Here is a 24,254-nt window from a genome sequence, read left to right as displayed (position 1 = left end):
ACTTTGAGCTTGCTATGTACTAAGGGGGCCAATATAACTGAAGAAATCTAAATGGCTCCTACAGTGCTGCAGTCTCCTTGTCAGGGGCCATCTTGAAACACTTAAGCCCTGTTTACACCTGGTATTTAGATGTTTTGGTCAAACAAGTGCAGTGTGCATCTTGAGACAAAACAATGGCTAACATTTTAAAATGTCAGTGCAAGTTACTTTCAGTTAAAACTCATACATTTTAGTCTAGGACTAGCTTAAGCCTTGTCTGTGAAACTGGGGGCAAATTTCATACTTCTAAGGGTCCTGCAGCAGAGCAACTGGCATTAAGAATGGAAACTAATGGACAGCTTTCTGCAGGTATTACAGACCTCTTGCTCCATCATCGTTTCCATGCTAGTACAGATTCTGCATTAACGCCCTCAGATCAAAATGCAGGGGGCTTGAGATGGTTTTGTAGTCCGACCTACTTCTAGGGGACATTCACCAAGCATGCTTTCTGGAATTAAAGATAATTAAGTGGCATGCTAAAAGCTCTTCTTTAGCTAATATTGCATGCAAAAAATAGAAAAGAAAAAAAAACCCATTCTACACTTAATTTGAAGAAAAGCATTTATTTTGTGAGCTGAAGTTGAGTAACTTAAGTTGAACAGAGAAAACATTTCAGAAGATGGACAGTATATGAATATATAGGTTTATCTCAATTCAAAATTGGACTTTGGATGATATTTTATATCTCTATACAAGTGAACAAACATGTCCAAAGAATTAAAACTTTTTTCTTTTTTTTGAGGAAAAAACAAAGCGATAACGGTATGTTTTGCTTAGCAAATAATGCGACAAGCTACAATACTTTTAAATATTTATTGCCATTACTGCATCTTAATGAGACAGGCTAAAGAATTTTTGAGTTTGTAGGGTTCTGGTGCTTGACACAATCAGCAGGTAGTTAAAGCACCATCCTTGTCATGGACTCTTGTCTGACAGACTAGTCATTTTTCATGCAGCCCTTAAACATGGATGCTGATGTTTTTCTCTTTTCAAAATCTTTGCAAATATTTCCAAATTCAAATGCTTACAATCATTCAAATGGTGATCAACCAATTTAATGTCATATATGAAGGCATTTAAAGAAATTTAAAATAGAATAAAGGCAAGTTTTCTTTTGGTATTCAAACTAAATCCACAATGCCGACACCTTTGACCAGATAAAAAAAAAAAAATGCTTTCTTAACGTTTACACATCCCTTCTTTTTAAATTTTTTACCAAAAAATGTCATTTGTTAATAACAAAACTATGAACATTTTCAAAAAAATATCACCTCTACAATATAACATCAATTATTAAGATCCTTCATTGAACTTAGTGGAGTAACCTCATCAGCCATGAACAAACTTACAATTTCGTAAGATAAAGAAACTGTAGCATAAACCTAAATAAACATGAAATACCACTTTTGGTGTAACAACCAATTTATGCTAGGGCTCAAAGTAGGTGCTAAGTGCGAAGCAAAGACCACGCTACAGAGAAACTTACTCGAAACTCTGAATTCTGACAACAAATATTTGCTTTTTTCGTTCTTATATGGGTGTGGTATTTGTAGTGTCTACTTTTACATTAGTAGGCATTCGGTAAGCATTGTGTATCACTCTCAGGGTCACTTAATCAAAAGGGCTGAAGTCCCTCTCTAAGTTTTCAGATTCATCATCATCAGAAAAGAAGTCGTCGTCATCAATGTCTTCCTCATCGTAATCCTCGTGCCATTCAGGAACGTATTCATCGTCATACTCGTCATCCTCCTCTGCTTCATCGCCAGGGTCCTCGTTGTTGTTGTTGTCGGAGTCTCCGGACTCAGAGCCTCCATCTGATTTGGACCTGAAATTATACATATATTTTTTTTTTAAAAGAACCTGCATGTGCCAGTGGTGTTTCTCTGTAAATGTTTGGTGGCTCACTCTTTGTTGGCGTCTGTGTTGTTAGCCAGATTAGAGGCCTGCGCCGTCTCTTGGTCTGACCCAGTCTTAGACTGGTATCCCACACGGAAGTCCTGCAAATAAAGACCATTTTCAAAGATGGTTGGTCAAATGTGTTGCTTCAAAGACTTTTAATGAACAGGTTCATATTTAAGCCTAAAAAAGTACACAAGTGAGAATATGTAGGAGTAGATTTACCTGAGTGGAGTGCTGGAGGATGGCCACAAGACGCTCCTGAATTCGGCGAATAAGCTCTAGGCCGGTATTAAGGTGTTCGGGTTTTAGGAGTCGGACACAGGATGCAAGATCAGTGCACTGCAGCAGGGTCTCCTCTGAAACCAAAAATCACAACCAATTTTATCATCATATAACCAATGCATCAGAATTATGAAACATAATTGAATTATAGCAGGTTGATGAAAAACTAGTAATTCACTGATTCTTGAGATCAGGGACAAAACATGTTTTAGAAGTTAGTTTTTATTATTTAACAATACATTATTTTTAAACTGATATTTTTGTAGACAAAGGTCTCAGCTAATGAACCATGTAAGGGAACACGTTTTTCAGAAATTGTTTTATTCTAAAAAATGTACATTTATTAACTTCAGAACTTAATTTGCGTCAACTCTGTCATTAAAAAGGATGATATTTTAATTTGATCCATCCAACAACAGTCTTCAATTATGTAATAATGGTGTTCAGTAAAGGAGCTAAGTGAAAAAAATAAATTCTTGGGTTAGGGTTATTATGAACAATCCAGTTCCTAAATTCCTTAACTCTCTAACCACCTTTTTAATATTAAACATATATAACCAATGTTCTTCGGTAAATACATGATATCAAGTAGTTCAGTTGATGTTTTAATATTTTAACACAATGAACTGAAAAAAGAAAAAGACATTTCTTTAAAAATGAACAAAAACCTTCACCTGACAGTGTTAAAAACTGACTGTGTTGACAAAGGTCCAGCTGGGGCCAAATATACAGTATATGTAAATAGTATCATGAACAACATTAGAAGAATTCCCCATATGCAAAAATCATTAAATCACAAAGTTTTTTTGAGAGCACTTGACAACCAACAGACATACAGGTGCTGGTCATATAATTAGAATATCATCAAAAAGTTGATTTATTTCACTAATTCCATTCAAAAAGTGAAACTTGTATATTATATTCATTCATTACACACTGACTGATATATTTCAAATGTTTATTTCTTTTAATTTTGATGATTATAACTGACAACTAAGGAAAATCCCAAATTCAGTATCTCAGAAAATTAGAATATTACTTAAGACTAATACAAAGAAAGGAGTTTTAGAAATCTTGAGTCGATCAGTCTGTGGCACTGCTCAGGTGTTATGAGAGCCCAGGTTGCTCTGATAGTGGCCTTCAACTCTTCTGCATTGTTGGGTCTGGCATATCACATGCTCCTCTTCACAATAAATCTATGGGGTTCTTCACAAGAAAATCTATGGGGTTAAGGTCAGGCGAGTCTGCTGGCCAATTAAGAACAGGGATACCATTGTCCTTAAACCAGGTACTGGTAGCTTTGGCACTGTGTGTTCCTGTTGGAAAACGAAATCTGCATCTCCATAAAGTTGGTTAGCAGCAGGAAGCATGAAGTGCTTTAAAACTTCCTGGTATATGGCTGCGTTGACCTTGTACCTCAGAAAACACAGTGGACCAACACCAGCAGATGACATGGCACCCCAAACCATCACTGACTGTGGAAACTTTACACTGGACCTCAAGCAACATGGATTGTGTGCCTCTCCTCTCTTCCTCCAGACTCTGGGACCCTGATTTCCAAAGGAAATGCAAAATTTACTTTCATCAGAGAACATAACTTTGGACCACTCAGCAGCAGTCCAGTCCTTTTTGTCTTTAGACACTTCTGACGCTGTTTGTTGTTTAAGAGTGGCTTGACACAAGGAATGCGTCAGCTGAAACCCATGTCTTGCATACGTCTGTGCGTAGTGGTTCTTGAAGCACTGACTCCAGCTGCAGTCCACTCTTTGTGAATCTCCCCCACATTTTTGAATGGGTTTTGTTTCACAATCCTCTCCACGGTGCGGTTATCCCTATTGCTTGTACACTTTTTTCTACCACATCTTTTCCTTCCCTTCGCCTCTCTATTAATGTGCTTGGACACAGAGCTCTGTGAACAGCCAGCCTCTTTTGCAATGACCTTTTGTGTCTTGCCTTCCTTGTGCAAGGTGTCAATGGTCGTCTTTTGGACAACTGTCAAGTCAGCAGTCTTCCCCATGATTGTGTAGCCTACAGAACTAGACTGAGAGACCATTTAATGGCCTTTGCAGGTGTTTTGAGTTAATTAGCTGATTAGAGTGTGGCATCAGGTGTCTTCAATATTGAACCTTTTCACAATATTCTAATTTTCTGAGATACTGAATTTGGGATTTTCCTTAGTTGTCAGTTATAATCATCAAAATTAAAAGAAATAAACATTTGAAATATATCAGTCTGTGTGTAATGAATAAATATAATATACAAGTTTCACTTTTTGAACGGAATTAGTGAAATAAATCAACTTTTTGATGATATTCTAATTATATGACCAGAACCTGTATAACCTGACGGAGTTGACAAAATGTAATTTTCTTTTTCCACCTTAACCATGCGTTGTACAGTGGAACAATTTTGTTTTCTTTTTATAATTTTTAATTTGTTGCATTTTTAAACACTTTGTTTGGCAATTTTACATTGTGACCTCATGCTGAGGACAGGTTAAATTACATGTATTTTCCAAGTATAGAGCATGTATTTAAATACTAACAAAATTTTAAAAATAAAAGCAAGGGATGTCCTGAGTATCCAGATTTCCTTTAGATGTAACATTTAAAGTATTTTTATTTTGATGAATTTATTTTTTTTACATAAAGAGGGCTTTTGTGTGTAGGACATGTTTTGTCCCTTATCTCAAGAATAAGTGAATTAATTATATTCAAAGTAAAATTAAAATAAATAAATGCAATATGATCTGCTATATTCAGTGTCTGAAAGGTTCTCACAGCAAATGCAGCAAACTCCATCATTGCATGCGCTGTGAGTTTAATGCGCATTTAGGAATGTGTGATAGGTTTACTTCATTCACACAATCACAGAATTTCCAAAATCTTTTGTGGTCAGAAGTGTACAGAATTTCGTCAAAATAAAAGCTAAAAAAAAAAAAAAATTTAAATCTCAAGAGTTTGAACGAGTGAAAGTGAAGCATTAATAGACATGAATATCAGTATTGTTAGTCAGTGTAAATGGGAAAAAAAAGAAAAAGAAGTTGGAGTCCACTTTAAAGTCTAGCTACAGAGTCAAAATAACAAAGTTTTATAAAACAATAAAACTAAAATAAGATTAGATATTTTATCTATTTACCTGCATGTCATGTCACCATTAACTGACATCAGAAAACCATGAACATGTGAATGTCATTAAATTATTGAAATATTAACTTGAAATCTCAGGAGGTATTTCAAGAAAATGAATGGGAAAAAAACTACCATAACCAAGGTTGATTGAAAAAGGTTTGTGGTTATCTGTCGCATTTGTCTTTCCATTCATTACTTAAAAACAGTACACAATGACTGATTGTCAGAGTGCAGAGTGGGCTTTCCCTAACACCCACCAAGAAGGATCTGCAGGGCGTTAGTATGAAGGTCCAGAGCTTCTGTCTGTTGTTCCATCACATCCATCTTCTCAGTGTCCTGGTTGTAATAGCTGTATACACACGAGTACGCCAGCACCTACATGACAAATTACACAAATACAACCATAAGGATAAAGAAAACAGCTGAAATATCAAAATAAATTAAAGCCATTTAAGATTCTCACCTTTCGAGCTTGGGCAAGAATCTTGCAGGCGTCAATCACAAATGTCAAAGACTTCATCTGTAAAGCTTCATTTATAGAAAACACCTTGTTCTCCAGGTTGATTGCAAAGTCCTGCAGAAAGCAATAGACAGATACTTACTAAACTTGAATAGAATTTTGAAAGTTTGAAATGAATGTGGCGAACGGCTCCAACAAACCTTGGCTTGGTTATGAAATGTGCATCTCTCATTGTAGTCTTGGAACTTCTTCTCTTGCCTTGCAGCTTTACTCACCTGTGATTGCATATTAAGAGATACAGAGAACTTTTAGTGATGGGCTGAGAAGTCTGAATATTTACAATATGCAAATATTTAAAATCAGTGTCTGATTTTAAGCCTAGGTGGCTTTACGTCCAGCGCTTCCAGGTTTGATGTCAGCACACTGGCTCAGTATTGGCCAGCTCCTGCGTCAGCATCACAAGCATGCGTCGTGCTGTTCACGTGACAATACTGACTCGGCATTCTGATGTACAACATGGAAGCGCTGAACGTAAACAGTGTAAAAGAATGACACAGAGGAGAAGATATTGTTGAATTAAAAAAAATCGTTATTTTTGTTTTGTTTTTGAGCACAAAAAGTATTCTCTTCATAACATTAAAGGGTCATGAAACCCCAGAACACATTTTTTGAGATGTGAACAGATATGTATAGGCTGCAAATCACTGAAAACACTAAAGGTACTTAATTTTATTTATAAATTGAAATTGTATAATATAATATAATAAAAAAAATTAGTTTCATTCCGATGGTTTTGCAATGAATAAGACCCTTATTCCTCATCTGGGATCATGTAGAAGGCTTTGAAGCTGCAATGAAACTAATTTTGACTTAATTTTCAACCGTTTGGGCTCCATTGAAGTCCACTATATGGAGAAAAATCCTGGAATGTTTTCATCAAAAAGTTAATTTCTTTTCGACTGAAGAAAGAAATATATGGACATCTTGGATGACATGGGGGTGAGTAAATTATCAGGAAATTTGAATTAGAAAGTGAACTAATCCTTTAAGGACTGTCTAAGTTTTGCTACTCTTTGTCTTCTCTCTTTTCCTGTCTTTACTTTTGCTTTTGTATATATGTGTATTCTTTGTGCATATTTAGCCGTATAGCCCATGTATTCGTAGTTTCATATATTAAATCCATTATATTCATGCTCGATTGTTTTTGTTGCTCATTCAGATAAAATCAAGTCACTTTTACATTTCAATTTTGCAAACTGCTTTACACTTTAAAATGTTACCATAGGAGGTTATTTCTCATGGCCAGAGAAATAATCTCCTTTTATAATAGTCGATGAGAAAAGTTAGCTGGACAAACTTGCTCTGTTACTAACGTAACCTCGGTTCCGAGATACGGAACGAATACTGCGTATGGGCGAAAAGTCTCCCTTTTTCCCCGCTACTGAAGCCTTTTTCAATAACGCAGTGCAGCTGCATCGTCATTGTTTCACTTATTGAAAGTCGTTGAACCAATGACGGCGCGGCTTAGCTGCCCGGCCTATGGCGACAAAGCGTGCAAACTTTCCCGCCGAAATGGGAGGGGTAAAGCCCTATATAAGTGAGCATATCACCATAGGCCACTCAAGCCATATCGACTGAAGCGACGACACTGAGCCGCAGCCTAGTGACACGGCAAGTAAAGCAGTACTCGTTCCGTATCTCAGGGAACCGAGGTTACGTTAGTAACCGAGTAAGTTCCCTTTCGATACTTCACTCGTACTGCGTATGGGGGAACGAATTAGACCACGCCGTGCCACAGCTGAGGAACGACTGGATTGGTGCAAAAAGCGGAACTCCTAGGGTCGCGAATTCACGCTGAAAGGACCCGAGCTTGCAAGGTCAGAACGTCCAACTGATAAAACCTAGCAAAAGTGGACGGCGAGGACCAGTCGGCCACCTCACAAATGTCTTTAATGGAAACTCCACTGGACCAGGCCCATGATGAGGCCATACCCCTAGTGGAGTGGGCTCTTACTCCTATGGGGCAAGGGGTGCTCTCCGAGGAGTAACAGAGAGCTATAGCGTCGACAATCCAACGCGAAAGACACTGTATTGAGACCGAAGACCCTTTGGTGCGGCCACCAAAACAAACAAAGAGCTGATCAGACTACCGAAAGGGTCGTGATCGCTCGATATAAATGCGCAGTGCTCTGACAGGGCAAAGCAATTCCTGCTCCTGCTCGCCCGGCAAGGGGGGGAAGTGCAGAGAGCGAAATGACCTGGGATCTGAAAGGTGTAGAAAGGACCTTGGGAATGTAGCCCAGCTTAGGTTTCAGCACAACTCTAGAGTCGCCTGGCCCAAATTCGAGGTATGCAGGGCTAACAGAAAGGGCCTGCAAATCGCCAACACGTTTGATCGACGCCAGTGCAAGTAGCAGGGCGGTCTTAAGCGTCAAGGGCCTGAGGTCTGCCAGACGCAGTGGCTCAAAGGGCAGGCCCTTTAGAGCTCTGAGGACCAACGAGAGGTCCCAGGAAGGAACTGTAGGGGCCTGCGGTGGATGCAACCGCCTGGAACCCCTCAGAAACCTTATGACAAGTTTGTTTCGACCTACTGACTGGCCAGCGATGGGTGCGTGAAATGCTGCAATGGCTGCTACGTAAACTTTGAGCATGGAGGGGGCTCGCCCCGCGTCCAAGCGCTCCTGAAGGAAGGACAGTATAGCAGATACATCACACTCCTCCGGGTCCATGTTGCGTGTGGAACACCAGCTAACAAAGACCGCCCATTTCTGAGCGTAGAGGCGTCTAGTGGACAGGGCTCTAGCCTGCAAAATGGTATCTAGCACGTTCCTAGGGAGGTCAGACGGCTCCCATCGAGGAACCACAGGTGTAGAGCCCACAGCTCCGGCCGTGGGTGCCAGATCGTTCTGTTCGCCTGAGAGAGGAGGTCCCGTCTCAGGGGAATCGGCCAAGGGGCTTTCGTGGAAAGCCTGAACAGCTCCGAGGTCCAAACTTGGCACCTCCAGAGCGGGGCCACTAACAGAACTCTGTGTTTGTCTTCCCTGACACGCCTGATGACCTGAGGGATCAGAGCGACTGGGGGAAAAGCATAAAGAAGGGTGTTGGGCCAAGGGTGGGCCAGTGCATCGTCCTTCTTTGAAAAATAGATTGGGCAATGAGAGTTGTCTTGAGAGGCGAAGAGGTCTATCTCCGCCCTCCCGAAGGACTCCCAAATGTCATGAACTGTCTGGGGATGGAGCATCCACCAGTCTGAGGGGACATTGCTCCGGGACAGCATATCTGCTCCCAGGTTGTTCTTCCCAGGTATGTGGGTCGCTCTGAGTGACCGAACCTGTGGAGAAGCCCATTCTAACAGGCGTTTCGCCAGAGCACATAGGTGGCTGGACGAAAGACCTCCTTGGCGGTTGATGTAAGAAACCACTATCATGCTGTCCGATTGGACTAAGACGTGGCGATCCGTCGAAGTAGCGAGCTCTTGGCTAAATTGACCCTGAGACCCAGACACTGCAAGTGGCTGAGGAGCACGGATCTGTGGTGCTCCAGCTCTGTTCGCGAGCTGGCCAGGATGAGCCAGTCGTTCATGCGTTCATGCACTTCGTGAAAGTGCGAGGAGCTAGAGACAACCCGAAGGGAAGGACCGTATATCGGTAAGCCACACCCTCGAACGCAAATCTCAAGAATCGCCTGTACTGGGGGGCTATCTGGATGTGAAAGTAAGCATATTTCAGGTCCAGTGAGCAGAACCAGTCCCCGTGACATACTTGTGCGAGGATGAGGGAAAAGGTTCAGAAGTCTGAGGTCCAGAATGGGTCTGAGACCGCCGTCTTTCTTTGGAACCAGGAAGTAACGGCTGTAGAAGCCCGACTCTTTCTGCGAAGGGTGAACTATTTCTATAGCCCCTTTCCTCAGAAGAGTTAAAACTTCGGCCCGGAGGACGTGAGCATCGTCCGGCTGTACAGTAGTTTGAATAACCCCGCCAAAGCGCGGGGGTCTTCCGCAAACTGGAGCGAGTAACCTAGGCTTATGGTTCTCAGAATCCAACTTGATATGCCGGGGATGGCTTGACAAGCCTCGGCCCGGGTAGCAAGGGGTAGAATGACATCGGATGGCGGCCCGCTTAGAGGGGGGTCCCACACGGATATGGGAGGAAGAGGAAATAAGCTCTTTTGAGGAGAGTGTAAAAAATGGGTCGCCGTGATAACGGCGGTTGTTGAGGACGCAGCATGTGTGGGCCCTTTTACAGCGGACTGCATTTGTCCCGTGCCCGGAGTTAAACGAGGCAGAGGGGAGTATGCACGAGTGAGCTTTCGGGGTGGTCCGGCCGCAGCGAGACATGCCCCGATCCTCTTCCTTTCTGGCCGATCAGGACGACTTCGTAGGCGGCGGGTCCAGCACAATCTTGGGCCGGGGTCCCTGGCGTCTTAGGAAAGTCGTGTGCTTAGAGGAGCGCGAGCACTGGCGGTGCTCTTTGGGTGGCACAGCTTGAGAGGCAGAGGGAGCTGGTTTTGACTGCTGAGCCGGCGCAGGCCTGGGGCGGCTGGGAGCAGATGCAGAGCTCGAATGCTTGCCAGGAAATGTCTCATCGCTTGAGAAGACTTCTGTGCTGCCGTAAACGCCCTGTGAATCCTTCCACTGCCGGTCCAAAGAGTCCTGACGGGGAGACGGGTGCATCCAGGAAGGCCGTCTTGTCCTGATCTTTGATCTCTGTCAGGTTAAGCCATAAATGGTGCTCCAAGACAACCAGGCTGGCCATCGATCTCCCAATGGCCTGGGCCGCGGCCTTCGTGGCCCGCAGGGCTAAGTCGGTCGCGCTGCGAAGGACCCTGAAGGTAGTTTCTTCAACGCCAGACTCGTCCAAGTAGTGGAGAAGTTTGGCTTGGAAGACCTGGAAGATGGCCATAGAATGGAGCGCTGAGGCGGCTTGGCCCGCAGAGGTGTACGCTCTTCCTACGAGGGCGGAGGTGGTCCTGCAGGGTTTGGATGGGAGGGAACGCTTCATCTTCCAGCCCACAGCCGCGGGCGGACAGAGGTGAGCAGCCACTGCTTCATCCAGGGGCGGCAGGTGTTCGTATCCCTTCTCCTCCAAGCCATCGACCGAGGTGAGGACTGACCGGTGTGATGTGTGCAGGCGGCCTGAGTACGGGGCGCACCATGACTTGGCCAGTTCCACGTGAACCTCAGGAAAGAACGGGCCCGAGCGTTGTTGAGGGGCTTGGCAGCGGCCTGGGGAGGAACCACTCATCCAGGCGGCTTCGCGATGGCTCCTCTGGTGGAGCCCAGTCGAGGTCCAAATCCTCTACGCCTCTAGATAGGACACGGAAAAGCTCGGCGTCCATACCTGCGCCGCGGTCAATGGGCTCCAGGGGGGGCGGGGTCATCCGACTCGTCCAACCAGTGCTCAGGTTCGGAGGCTGCCAAGGATACTGAATCGTTGAACTGCTCCTCATCAGATCCACCGAACGAGACAAGGTCGCTTGCATCCGCTGAGGGACATTGCTCGGGGCGAGAGAACAGAACCGGGGACTGCTCTTTGCTGGGAGAAGGCGAGGCACGCAGGCATTGGGCCGACGTGAGCTCGCTTAACTCTGTGTGCTGGACCGGTCTACCCAGCTGTCTCTTCCTAGCCGGCTCGCGGGAGGAAGGTGAGAGGAGGGCGCAATCGGGGGGGTCACTTCCCTTGAAGAAAGCAGCCCGAGAGCGCAAGGACGCCAGGCTCATGCTGTCACAGTGCGGCCACGAGCCCCCAGCAAGTGCGTCATCCGCATGGGACTTGCCCAAGCATCCAACGCACTCGCCGTGGCCATCTGAATCGTGCAGAGGGGCTCTGCACGTAGTGCAGTGGTGAGGCATTGAAAAATGATTGTGTTGGCTCTTGAACGGCGAGGGCCGTAAGCGGTGAAAACCGCTGTGGAAAGTGCTCAGTAAAGCGGTTGGTAAACCGCGGAAAAATGCTCTAAATAGATGCGGCGGATGGCGGCAGGAGACGCGCTGAGACCGGGCCGGAAGCAGGAGGTGGCGGCTCGTCGACGGCGCGCAGGCGAATCCGGCGACTCAGCAGGGTCCGCTGCAGGGCCTCTTCGACGGCGGCAGAGCTTCTTCCAAGGCGGCGAGCTTCTTTCCAGGCAGGCTTTGGCGAGGATCAGCGAGGAGAAGACGAGTCGTCGCTGAAGGAGAAAGGACTGAGTGGCCTATGGCGATATGCTCACTTATATAGGGCTTTACCCCGCCCATTTCGGCGGGAAAGTTTGCGCGCTTTGTCGCCATAGGCCGCGCAGCTAAGCCACGCCGTCATTGGTTCAACGACTTGCAATGAGTGAACCAATGACGATGCAGCGGTTTTAACGATGTCTTTAGTACCTTTCTGGACCCTGAAATTATTGACTATATTGCTGTCTATGGACGAGAATATTCCTCGCAGATTTAATCAAAAATATCTTAATTTGTGTTCCCTTTAGATGAATGAAGGTCTTACAGGGGTGGAATGACATGAGGGTGAGTAATTAATGACAGAAATTTCATTTTTGTGTGAACTAACAAACTCTTTAACTCAACCTTATTTCACATGTACATCTACAAGATCATATTGCAATCTGTCTACTGAAGATACTTACCATGGCTGAGCAGTTATAATAATCTTTATGTGTTGGCTTCCATGGCTTCAGACATCTCCAGCAAAATCCATGATTACATTTGGCACATGTCATACTACATAGAGATAGATATAAGGTATACATTTAGCAGTAAAGTTAACTGTTGCATAGTTCTAGTTCAAACTAGACAAATAATACACATTCTCTGAAATGACAATTTCTTTATAAACAAAACTTTTTTTAAGTGCACATTTAAGGGTACAACAAATAGTGTAGAGTCTTATCTAGCGAAGCGATCAGTCATTTTGGGAAAAAATACAACTCAAGAATACTTTTTGAAGAATACGGAAAGCAGAAGCATGTGCAAGACGATAATTTGTGTTTATAAAGCATATACAGTTGTATTTTTTTCAAGACCCTTGTTCCTGATATTGTTTAAAGCCCTTTGAAGCTGCACTGAAGCTGCACTGAAACTGACATTTGGACCTTCAACCGTCTGGAGTCCATTGAAGTCCACTATAAGGAGAATAATCCTGGAATGTTTTCATCAAAAACCTTAATTTCTTTTTGACTGAAGAAAGAAAGACATGAACACCTTGGATGACATGGGGGTGAGTAAATTATCAGGAAAATTTTATTTGAAAGTGGACTAATCTTTAAAGCATGTACACTCACTGTAGGCAACCCTCATTCTTCTCAATCTGCGCCTGGCAGCTGGGGCATCGCTTGGATATAAGTTTGGCCAGGTGTTTACTCTGTGCTTCCATACTCATTCCCTCATAATAGCCTCCATCATCCATCCACTGAGACATGTGACTGCAGCTGGCTGGGTAGTGCGCCTGATGATTGGACGAGAGAGATTATTGAGGTGTGAGTACAGATTAAACAGCACAAACACAGATGTTAATCTTAATTATTTCTTAAAACCATGGCTTACTTTTAAGCTTATTGGGTATATCTTCCAATACACATGTAATTTCCATTATTCACTGTGGAAGATTTCTATTTCTATCTACTTAAATTAATAAAGTATAATCAATGTGAATATAAACCATTTATGTTACACAATTTTTCAAATATTATAGCTTTATTTAATGGTCTACAGTGGGTACGGAAAGTATTCAGACCCCCTTAAATTTTTCACTCTTTGTTATATTGCAGCCATTTGCTAAAATTATTTAAGTTCATTTTTTCCATCATTAATGTACACACAGCACACCATAATGACAGAAAAACACAGAATTGTTGACATTTTTGCAGATTTATTAAAAAAGAAAAACTGAAATGTCACATGGTCCTAAGTATTCAGACCCTTTGCTGTGACACTCATATTTAACTCAGGTGCTGTCCATTTCTTCTGATCATCCTTGAGATTGTCCTACACCTTCATTTGAGTCCAGCTGTGTTTGATTATACTGATTCAGACTTGATTAGGAAAGCCACACACCTGTCTATATAAGACCTTACAGCTCACAGTGCATCTCAGAGCACATGAGAATCATGAGGTCACAGGAACTGCCTGAAGAGCTCAGAGACAGAATTGTGGCAAGGCACAGATCTGGCCAAGGTTACAAAACAATTTCTGCTGCACTTAAGGTTCCTAAGAGCACAGTGGCCTCCATAATCCTTAAATGGAAGACGTTTGGGACGACCAGAACCCTTCCTAGAGCTGGCCGTCCGACCAAACTGAGCTATCGGGGGAGAAGAGCCTTGGTGAGAGAGGTAAAGAAGAACCCAAAGATCACTGTGGCTGAGCTCCAGAGAGGCAGTCGCGAGATGGGAGAAAGTTGTAGAAAGTCTATCACTGCAGCCCTCCACCAGTCGGGGCTTTATGGCAGAGTGGCCCGACGGAAGCCTTCCAACAAGACAATGACCCTAAGCACACAGCTAAAATAACGAAGGAGTGGCTTCACAACAACTCTGTGACTGTTCTTGAATGGCCCAGCCAGAGCCCTGACTTAAACCCAATTGAGCATCTCTGGAGAGACCTAAAAATGTCTGTCCACCAACGTTTACCATCCAACCTGACAGAACTGGAGAGGATCTGCAAGGAGGAATGGCAGAGGATCCCCAAATCCAGGTGTGAAAAACTTGTTGCATCTTTCCCAAAAAGACTCATGGCTCTATTAGATCAAAAGGGTGCTTCTACTAAATACTGAGCAAAGGAATCAATACTTAAGACCATGTGATATTTCAGTTTTTCTTTTTTTAATAAATCTGAAAAAATGTCAACAATTCTGTTTTTTTCTGTCATGGGGTGTTTATGGGGTGCTGTGTGTACATTAATGAGGAAAAAAATGAACTTAAATGATTTTAGCAAATGGCTGCAATATAACAAAGTGTGAAAAATTGAAGGGGGTCTGAATACTTTCCGTACCCACTGTACGTTGTGGGCTATAAGAGAATGGAATGTTCTCACATAAAATGAGTTGCCATTAATAAAAACCATGAGATGATCTTGTGCTGATATGTGATGATAAACTGATGACTCTTTGTGCTACCATCATATGAGAAAACATGTGATGAACTGAGATGACACATAAGCAGATCACCTCTGGGAAGTTACAGCTGAAACAAGAAGACCAGCAGCACTTGGAGCAGGTGCCCATGCTACCAATGTTCTCCTTGCACAGGATCTGGTCACAGCCCTGAGGGTTGGTACACCAGGTCAGGTTGGAGCAGCACTCCACGAAGCCTCGCAGAAGGGCGCTGTCATACTGCAGGAAAAAGCACAGGATACAAACTCATTCTCAGGTCCCTCAACCCACTGAGTGAGTACGTGTTGACACTGCACATACTTTGGCAATGGTGTCCTTATCAGTGAGGATGTTGTTGAAGAACTTCGAGGTTGGCTGAGCCCGACAGTCTGTGATTGGACAGTCACAGTTCATGACCAGATTCTGTTCAATACGAGCAGTGAGGTACTCCTGCCAGCAGGACTAATGGGAAACAGAAATGGCATGACAATAACTTTAAATGCACAGTTCAGCGTAGAGTCACAAACGTTGACCAAAACTAGGGGTGTGACTAGATCTCCCTGACGCATGTAACTATCTCCCATTATGAAAGCCATCTTAAATTGTTATTCATTTTTATTCGTAATGTTTTTATTTCTATGATCAATTTGTGGAAAGGAGTTCAGTTAGGAGGTCAAAAGTTGTAGAAGCTCATAAATCATGTACAGTTCTAAGCTCTGAAGAAACTCATATGACGTCATACAGGAGAGAAGCCAGTCAGTTGAGTTTGTGACAAAACCTTTTACAGTGCTTGAGTATATTTGTCTTTTACTGCATATGATAATTCAAACTCAAAGTAGAACTGAAACTACATTACAAGATGATTAGTTAAACATTTCAAATGCACTGTAACATTTCAAATTTTTCTAGTCATGCATTTCATCGAGGATTTCTTAAAAATACTGTGTAAAAATCTTGTCTCGTCTTGTTCTCGTGACCAGAAATATTTGTGATCTATTTGCACTAAACAGAATCAAATGCTTCATTAAATGCTAATCTAATACTCATCTAATACTACCTGCAATCAACTAGCAATTGCATCTAGAAAATCATGCTTTATAGCTTTACATAAAATATGGACACTGGCTTTTATGTTTTTAAACTGAGTTAATCATTCAGAGTTTGGGGTTGGTAAGATTTTTCTAATGCTTTTGAAAGAACTCTCATATGCTCACCAAGGCTGCATTTATATGAACAAAGCAGTAAAACTGTAATATTCTGAATTATTATTACAATTTAAAGTTGCTGTTTTCTATTTGAATATATAGTTTAAAATGTAATTTATTCCTGTGATCAAAGCGGAATTATCAGCATCATTACTCCAGTGCCATATGATCCTTCAGAAATCATTCTAATATACTGATTTGATTCTCAAGAAACATTTCTGATTATCATCATGTTGAAAAAAATTGTTCTGCGTAATACTTTTATGGAAACTGTGATTCATTTTTGTCATGAATACAAAGTTATAAAAGCAGTATTTATTTGAAAAAGAAATCTTTTGTAACATTATAAATGTCTTTACTGTCAAATTTGATCAGTTTAATGCATCCTTGCTGACTAAAAGTATTAATTTCTTCAAAAATAAATCAATAAATAATCATACTGGCCCCAAACTTTTGTACAGTAGTGTATTCTGGGAAGGTTTTAACCCCACACTCACCCTGCAGCAGTAATGCATGCAGCAGAGCATGGGAGGGGGGTCACTCTCTTTGGCCTGGGAAAGGCACACAGGACATTGGGCCACAGGGCCTGGGGCCGGCTGGGGGTTGCGGATCTTGAGGCCAGCAGCCAGGACCAGGGCGTCTGGGTCGTCAGTGTACCGCTGGATCAACAAATCCACATTCCATTTGCAGTGCATGAGCAGGTGCTCGGCCCGGTCCAAATCCAGGCTCAGGGTTCCTGCCACCTGCTGAACGGTGCGTTGCATCAGCTGCTTGACCTCCTCTTGAGTCATTGTGCGGCCCATGGAGAACAGCACAGCCTCCAGCACGCCGTCCTCCGTATGCTGCGGGGGAACTATAAGGCCTCCCAGGCTGCAGAGGGAGATATACACACACACACACATAAAATGTCATTATGTGGACTTGTGGGATATAGCATTGCAGACTTTCTCAGGGAAGGGCATTTTGATTCTTAACAACAGGCCCAGACAGAATCTGCAGACCTTTCCACATTAGCAGTGCTGATTTTAGGTGAAAGTCTGTGGAATGGATTTAGACATGGAAACTAATGGTACTAAGTAGTACAACATGGAATAACATGGAAATTAATAGTACTAGACTTTCATTGGTAGCTGAAAGAATGACTAGTCTTCTAATTCTGTGGAACTATGCAGTGCTGTTCCATGTGGACTTACTCATCAATATTTATTACTATAAAATTTATAACATTTATTGAACATTTATCCAGAGCAAATATAGATTTTAACTTTTTGATATACAGCAGTTTATAATAAAAGTACCAAAATAATTATTCCTCTGTATAAATATAATTTGTTTATTTTGAAAAAAATAATAATATAAGATTTAAAATTAATATACAAATTTCATTTAGGGATAAAAACTCTTTTAGGCAAGTATGAATTTGTGAATCATACAGCTAAATCTTGAAATAAAATTATTCATTTCTTTTTACATAGAATAAATGAGCAACAAACATGATTCAAAATTTAAAATGTCTTTATTTTTTTATGTATTAAACATAAATGCCTTAAATCACCTTTTTCAACACATCTAGCATATCTATGCTAAAATTCTGTGCTGAAGAAACATATGTATTAAATTAAAAAAGAAAATAAGAAAAAAAAAGAGTGGACAAAAAGAACAATTTCCTAGAAGACAGACTCCTTAAGGGATAGTTCACCCAAAATTGAATCATTTCCTTATTCAGATGTTGTTCCAAAGCCATTAGACTTCTGTTCAAATATCCTTAAGTGTTTTGAAGATGAACAAATTTAATTTAAGCCTTTATACATGAACATTAATTAACACACAGAGCAAACTGAATATGGCTAATGGAAGTTCAAACACTCTTGGTTTGACATGCAACAACCAATGAGGTTTGTATGTTGTCACTCAAATACAGTTGAGCAACTGGCCATGTTTGATGTGCTCTATGTATGTGCATTGATCAATGATTATATGTGAATTAATCTGCATCTCTTCAGAAGATTTGGATTAAACCACTTGATTAATATGATGTCCTTCTGTACTTTTTAATACATGAAAGTTTTGGTTGTGTGGACTTTCAATGGTGGGACAAAAGGATGAGATAATATTAAAAACATCTTCATTTGTGTTCCGAAGATGAACGAAAGTCTTATGGGAGAACAAACCGAGGCTGAGTAAATGACAAAATGGTTAAACTAACCCTTCAACTACGGCACAGGCAGGAAATGAGCCGCCTCCAATTTATAGCGGAACTGAATTTCAGTCCACTGATTATCACAAATGTTAGTGCTATTAACAACAAGAAAAAGAGCATCTCTTAAGGCATTCCATTGGCTGACGCCAATATTCACACCGACCCATGAGGAATGGACCAGCTCTGTCTTTGCGTAGGTCAAAGTTAATGCAACTGCAGATGTTAAACCAGATCAAAACAGATGAAGTAAAAAAAAAAAAGCAGCAAACAACTTCCTGTGCCAAAGTGAAAATCCTGCCTCACAGAGACTGTTCCGAAAACCATTGAGCTGCCTTGCTGTCTACTGCTGACGTAGGCAGCTGCCTTCTATGGCACACAAAATCTCTTGAATGATTTGGATGCTCTACATGCACAGCAGCTCCACATATCCCACAAACCGTTCTCTGCATGGGACACAACTGATTCCAAGAGTGCTTGATGTTAGTTAACGACAAAACATTGTTATTCATGCTGCATATCTTTCTAATAGCATCACAAGCGCATCTAGGTAGGCAGCTCACTAGGTTTTGGAACGGAGCAGCACACACAGGAAATTTAAGGAGCTTACAACAAAAAAAGAAACAGGACAGACAAGCTATTTGCCCCAACGAGAGCAACTGTTTGACATCAGTGCATCTCTCGTTTCAGAAAAAGAAAAGCCCTGAGAGGGAAAAACTTCAATGAAAGCCACGTTCTTTGCCTCCTTTCTTGCACGCGGGTCTAGGGTTCAAGGGTTAAGGGTCATCTGCACACCTGGTGTCGGCCTTGCTGCCGCCGCTGCTCGCAGAGCTTTTTTTCCCATCAATCTTAAAGGAGAACTGCGCCTGGCCCTTTCTAGGTGTGGACGGGTCCTCCATCAAGAACTCCACGATGTGTGGGCTGTCCTCGTTGCGTCGAAGGTAGCCTTTGTTGATGACATGCATGATGCAGGAGAGCACGTCAGTAGTGCTGCAGCTGAAGCGAACCGAGGCGCGAGTCCGACTCGCCTCCTGCTTCTGACACCTGTCCAACACCTGCAACAGCACAAGAAACACGCAAAAAGCACAAAAACTCTCATCTTCAGTTACATGTGTGTGGTTTGTTTTCAATGATCACATTTGTTCATAATTGATAAAATCAAAAAGAAAATATATAATTATATTTTAAGTCTACTTTCAGGATTATTAGATTTGAATGACGACAATTTATGAAAATTACCATTTATTAATTTCACAAAATATTCTTTCAGTGTAAAAATTTGTTAAATCTAGGATTGTGACAAGATCTCGTGTCACGAGATCTCGCGATATTAAAATGTGACAAGATTTCTCTTTGAGGTGAAAAGCTGCCTTGCAATATCACCATGACGGAACGTGAGGGTGAAATTAGCATAGAATATACCACCGCTATGTTTACATTACATTACGGTGCCCATATCGGCACCACCTCCACTGTCGTTTTTGCTTTTTTATAGAAATAAAAAACATTTAATTCATTTGGATAATGGTCGTTTCAATTGTAAACATCTGCTCTGCTTTTCCAGCACGAGCTGCAGTCTTGCACACAGTGCAGCAGGAATCACAGTTCACTGATCATGTGATGAGTAAGGCGAGATGACTGACAAGACCATGGTGGAGGATTCGTTGAGCAACAGAGCTTAAGTGTCTGATAAATGTCTCATCTAGTAGAATGCGCACTCAGCACTGTCGTTCCTATACACAGAGTACATGCGATCACGAGTTTGAAAGCGAAAGTAAAACGCGAGCTCCCTGAAGCGCGCAAATTAGGATAAATACAATAGCCGGTCTTCCAATATCATACCAAATCTTAAGCTAGGCTGTGTAGTTGTAACCACCTCTTTGCTCTGGTTTGCACTTTGAAATATTGAGAGAGTACTTTGATTTTGGTTGCACTAATTGTTTTCACTTGAATTTTTTTGAACTTCAATTTTTCCAGTCATGAATTTTGTCACTGAGGATTTCTTAAAAATACTGTGCAAAAATCTTCTCGTTCTCGTGAACCCACTCTCATGTCTCGTAGCTAAGTGTCTTGTCACACCCCTATTTAAATCGCCATCAAAAGCACTACAACAAATGCTATCATTATGTAAATACTTTTCTATTTTTAAATAATTTACTTTCTTTTTGTATTACAGTAATGAGAAATTGGATGACAATGCTTAAATGCCATGAAAATGATGACTACCAAAATTAATAGTAATAAAATAGGCCTCATGGAAAACATAATATCTATTGATTTTTGGATGAACTATGATCTGGACATGATCCTAACAGGTTTGTGAGTATTGTATCAAAACTTTAACAATTGTTTTTATCAATTCAAAAGGCTGTCTATAGGTCATGCACTCTTTTGCAGATCCATACTTTACCTTAAACACCAAATTGTCAATATGCATCTCCTTCTCATTCTTCATGATCTGCACAATGAGACAGTAGACGTAGTTCCTCTTCCTCTCTAGTGTGAGCGCAGCATCTTCATCCACATTCAGGTAGGTCTGCTTAGGAAGCAGGTAATGGTAACCGTTTCTCTCTGAGCTCAGCGAGAGGGACGTCTTGTTCAATCTCAGGACCCCTGAAAAGTTAATCACAGCATTTTTTCCAATTAGATTCAAAAGCATTGTTTTAATTCTTAATTCAATACTCTGATTTAGAACTTCATTATTGAACTTCAAATCGGCTGCTGAAAATTCAATTTTGACCACAGGAATAAATTATTTTTTAAAAGAATTAAAATAGAAAAAGGTTATTTTAAACTGTAATAATATTTCACAATAGTGTTGTCTAAAGTAAGTCGGTACTGAAATTTTGAAAATGTGACGATACCAGCATTTCTGTACTACCGGGAGTACCGAGTATCCAGGTACATTCGGTACCCACTGATAGGGCTGTGCCCGTATTTACGTGAATATGACACGAGTGAAGCACAAAGCTTTGTTTACAGAAGAAATAATAGGTTAGCAATTAAATGTGACTTCGCAGCCATGGAAACATTTTGGTTCATGCCGAATAAGAGAGGTACACGAATCCATAAATTTAAGCTTTGTTGAGGCTTTGAATTCTGTTTTGTGAATCACGATCTGGTCACCCGATAGAGAATTTAACAACATTTCATTAGTTATTCCACTGAACATGGAATCTGTTTCTGTTCCCAAATCTTCACTCACGCAGGTGATTATAAACCTTTCTTCCTTTCGTTCGCTTTTAGGCCAATTATATTTGCATTCTTTACCATGGTAAAGTAGAAGAAACGCCGTAGGACAGAAACCTTTATGCTTGCATGTCGGTTTCTATTTAACACAGTTTGCGCTTGTTATTAGATGTTATAAGGCACGTGAAGTTTATTTGTATAGCGCGTTTCACACACGCCAGTGATTTTTAGTAGGGCCCTATGAAATCCGTTTTATTTTTTCCCAAATTCCGTTTAAATTTTTCTGGATTCCATTTTAATGGTTAAATTAAATTTTAGTAATCAAAAAACATGTCTAATTTATTGAAATAATGAATCTCGTCCAATTTATCAACAACTTAATAAAAGTTTAACAACAACTTTTTTTTAGGGCCCCATGATAAACGTTTTATTCTTTCCCCTCAAATTTTATTTTTACCAAATTCTGTTCTCTGGATTCCATTTTAATGGTTTAATTCCATTTTAATAATCAAAAAGCATGTCTAATTAATTGAATTCTTAAAAACAACAATATTTATTTATTAAATTTATTTATTTATTAATATATTTTTATGATTTAAAAAAAAAAATCAGAAGTTCTGTTGTGTATTTAAATTTTTCTGGCAATCAAATGAACGCATACCATTTAATTTATCTTTTAATCATGAAATTAAACTTTTTTGTCAAACAATGTGCTGCGCAACAGAGCTTTACTGTTAAAATTAAAACATGGAAGAAACACTGAGATTATTGTTAAAATATATTTTAATAATTTATTGTTAAATTAATTTATCTAAATTCTACTGTACAACAGTAATATGTTTCTGTCAAGTCAGAACTTTTATTTTGACTGTTTGCCTAGAGCTTTGAGTTTCTCTGTGTTTATGACGGTAGTTTTCTCCAACGAAGCAGTTAAATGCTGATGAAGTGACTTTCAGAGCAGCTCTGGAGATTAATTTGTGCATTCATATAGTGAGGCGACAGAGGACGAAAACACTGAGCATCGCATGTGCTTCAGAGTGCGCCCCTGCCCGATTGAGGCGGTGAGAGGTAAATGAAACTGCGCCTCCGCATCATTAATTTCAGAGGCACACAGGTATGCAGGATTCATGTTTAAATAATGCTTTTGCGGTTTAATATTCACAGACACTAGTCTATATCATGATTTAATTTAAGTGTACTGACCTGCTTTTAATTCATTCATCAAAAATTTTACAAATTCCGTGACATTCCGCGTTATATAGTAAATTCCGTTTTTATGAATGTATTCCACGATTCCGTGAACGCGGAAATTATAGAGCCCTATTTTAGTTACTAAAACTAAACTTTCTCTCCCTACTTTCTCTGGCAGCGCAAAACTCGTTTTTCATACATTTTAGTATCAGTTGCTTGTAACATTAGGAGATAACATGAAGATATTATAAAAGAGATGTTCTCTTTCCTGTTCGTGTCCCACATCCCTCTCAAAGGACAGAGCGATAAGCTATATGATGCATCTTTGTGTGGAAATAAAAAATGTTATTGTAAAAAAAACAATATTTAACCACCATATAATTTAGGTTGCCATTATTTAGATAAAATAGTTCCAACAGATTTTCCTGTGGTACCGAAATTGGTACCAAGAACTATAAAATTTTTATGGTATTGGTACTGACTACTGGAATTTTGGTAACACTATTTCACAATATTACTGTTTTAACAGTATTTTTGATCAAATTAAATGCAGCTTTGGTGAGACTTAAAATAACTAAAAAATAATTCATTCTAAACTTGTGACCTGTAGTGTATATGATTCCTAAAAATACTTTCCCTATTGTATCCTAAGCAAGACATTGAAGAATCATATTTAAAAATAAAGGGAGGATTTTTATTTGGTATTCTCACCTTTCATGGGGTCCTGGCTACAGTCGGTGTGAGTGAGAACCCCCTTCTCTGCAGTAAGAGGTTTGAGGGCATGGCTCAGCATAGCAGGGGAGAGACCCGTGGCCTGCTGCAGCATCTCCACACTCACATCCTGTAGAAAAGGAAGGAAGTGAACAATTCTGAAGCTAGTTCATATTAAGATTCAAATCATGCCCAGGTTTGTATTGATTTTGAAAGAATACCTCATGTTGGTTGAACTGTAGCAGGATGTACATCTGCAGTGTGGAGACGTAGAGAGTGCAGGAGCCATACTGAAGCTCTGCATGGCCAAGCCACGTCCACTGCAGCCGGCGTGGCTTACTGTGGGTCAAGCTATACATGCGCTGACCTACAAGACAGACACGCATAGAGATTAACATTCAAACTACAACAGAATCATGGTGATGTCCTACCAACTGTATCATGCGTATTGCAAGAGATTACATATCAGTACAGTGGAATTTCAACTAACCGTTGGTGTAAAACTCTGTGAATTCAGCCAGGTAATTGCAGAGTTGAGCAGGGAAATGTTTGCTGGGGTTCTCGAGGTAGCAAGGAGCTGACACAACCCAGCAACGTGGGGACAACACCAACACTTTCACGTCACTCTCTTCCTCGGGTTCAGATACATCTTCATCCATCATCTAATCAAAACATGATGAACAACAAAATGCACTATTAAAATAACTATTTAAAAAAGGACCAAGTAATTCTAGAACAGGGATGGGCAAATTCAGTCCCTGAGGTCCTGCAGGTCCCTTTCTTGTAAAATATGCAGTGTAATCGGTAACACCGTTGTTGTCACAAGTGTAGCGTCTGCACAGGATCAGATTAGCATGTCAACTATAAATTGTGTTACATTTTT

General features: G+C 41.0%; 1 protein-coding gene across 2 annotated transcripts in view; it reads right to left on the bottom strand.

Annotated features, from left to right (window-relative positions):
- Nucleotides 1–606: 606 nt before the first annotated feature.
- The window catches only part of LOC137020756 (cullin-9), a 76,207-nt gene continuing 52,559 nt past the window's right edge, over nt 607–24,254 (bottom strand). For both annotated transcript variants that reach the window (XM_067386745.1, XM_067386746.1), the window contains exons 27-42: nt 23,862–24,033; nt 23,593–23,738; nt 23,372–23,501; nt 20,691–20,893; nt 19,076–19,335; nt 16,581–16,953; nt 15,200–15,340; nt 14,954–15,118; nt 13,077–13,240; nt 12,423–12,516; nt 6,012–6,086; nt 5,815–5,925; nt 5,609–5,726; nt 2,161–2,294; nt 1,945–2,036; nt 607–1,864 (exon numbers count right to left, since the gene is read on the bottom strand). In XM_067386745.1, the coding sequence (XP_067242846.1) occupies nt 1,651–1,864; nt 1,945–2,036; nt 2,161–2,294; nt 5,609–5,726; nt 5,815–5,925; nt 6,012–6,086; nt 12,423–12,516; nt 13,077–13,240; nt 14,954–15,118; nt 15,200–15,340; nt 16,581–16,953; nt 19,076–19,335; nt 20,691–20,893; nt 23,372–23,501; nt 23,593–23,738; nt 23,862–24,033 (2,592 nt within the window). In that variant the 3' untranslated portion in view covers nt 607–1,650. The remainder of the gene's footprint in view (nt 1,865–1,944; nt 2,037–2,160; nt 2,295–5,608; nt 5,727–5,814; nt 5,926–6,011; nt 6,087–12,422; nt 12,517–13,076; nt 13,241–14,953; nt 15,119–15,199; nt 15,341–16,580; nt 16,954–19,075; nt 19,336–20,690; nt 20,894–23,371; nt 23,502–23,592; nt 23,739–23,861; nt 24,034–24,254) is intronic.

The sequence above is a fragment of the Chanodichthys erythropterus genome, chromosome 5 (assembly GCF_024489055.1).
Source record: "Chanodichthys erythropterus isolate Z2021 chromosome 5, ASM2448905v1, whole genome shotgun sequence".
In the NCBI taxonomy this organism is placed as follows: Eukaryota; Metazoa; Chordata; class Actinopteri; order Cypriniformes; family Xenocyprididae; genus Chanodichthys; species Chanodichthys erythropterus.
Note: the sequence above shows the minus strand (reverse complement) of the source record. Positions and strands in the feature narration are given on the sequence as shown.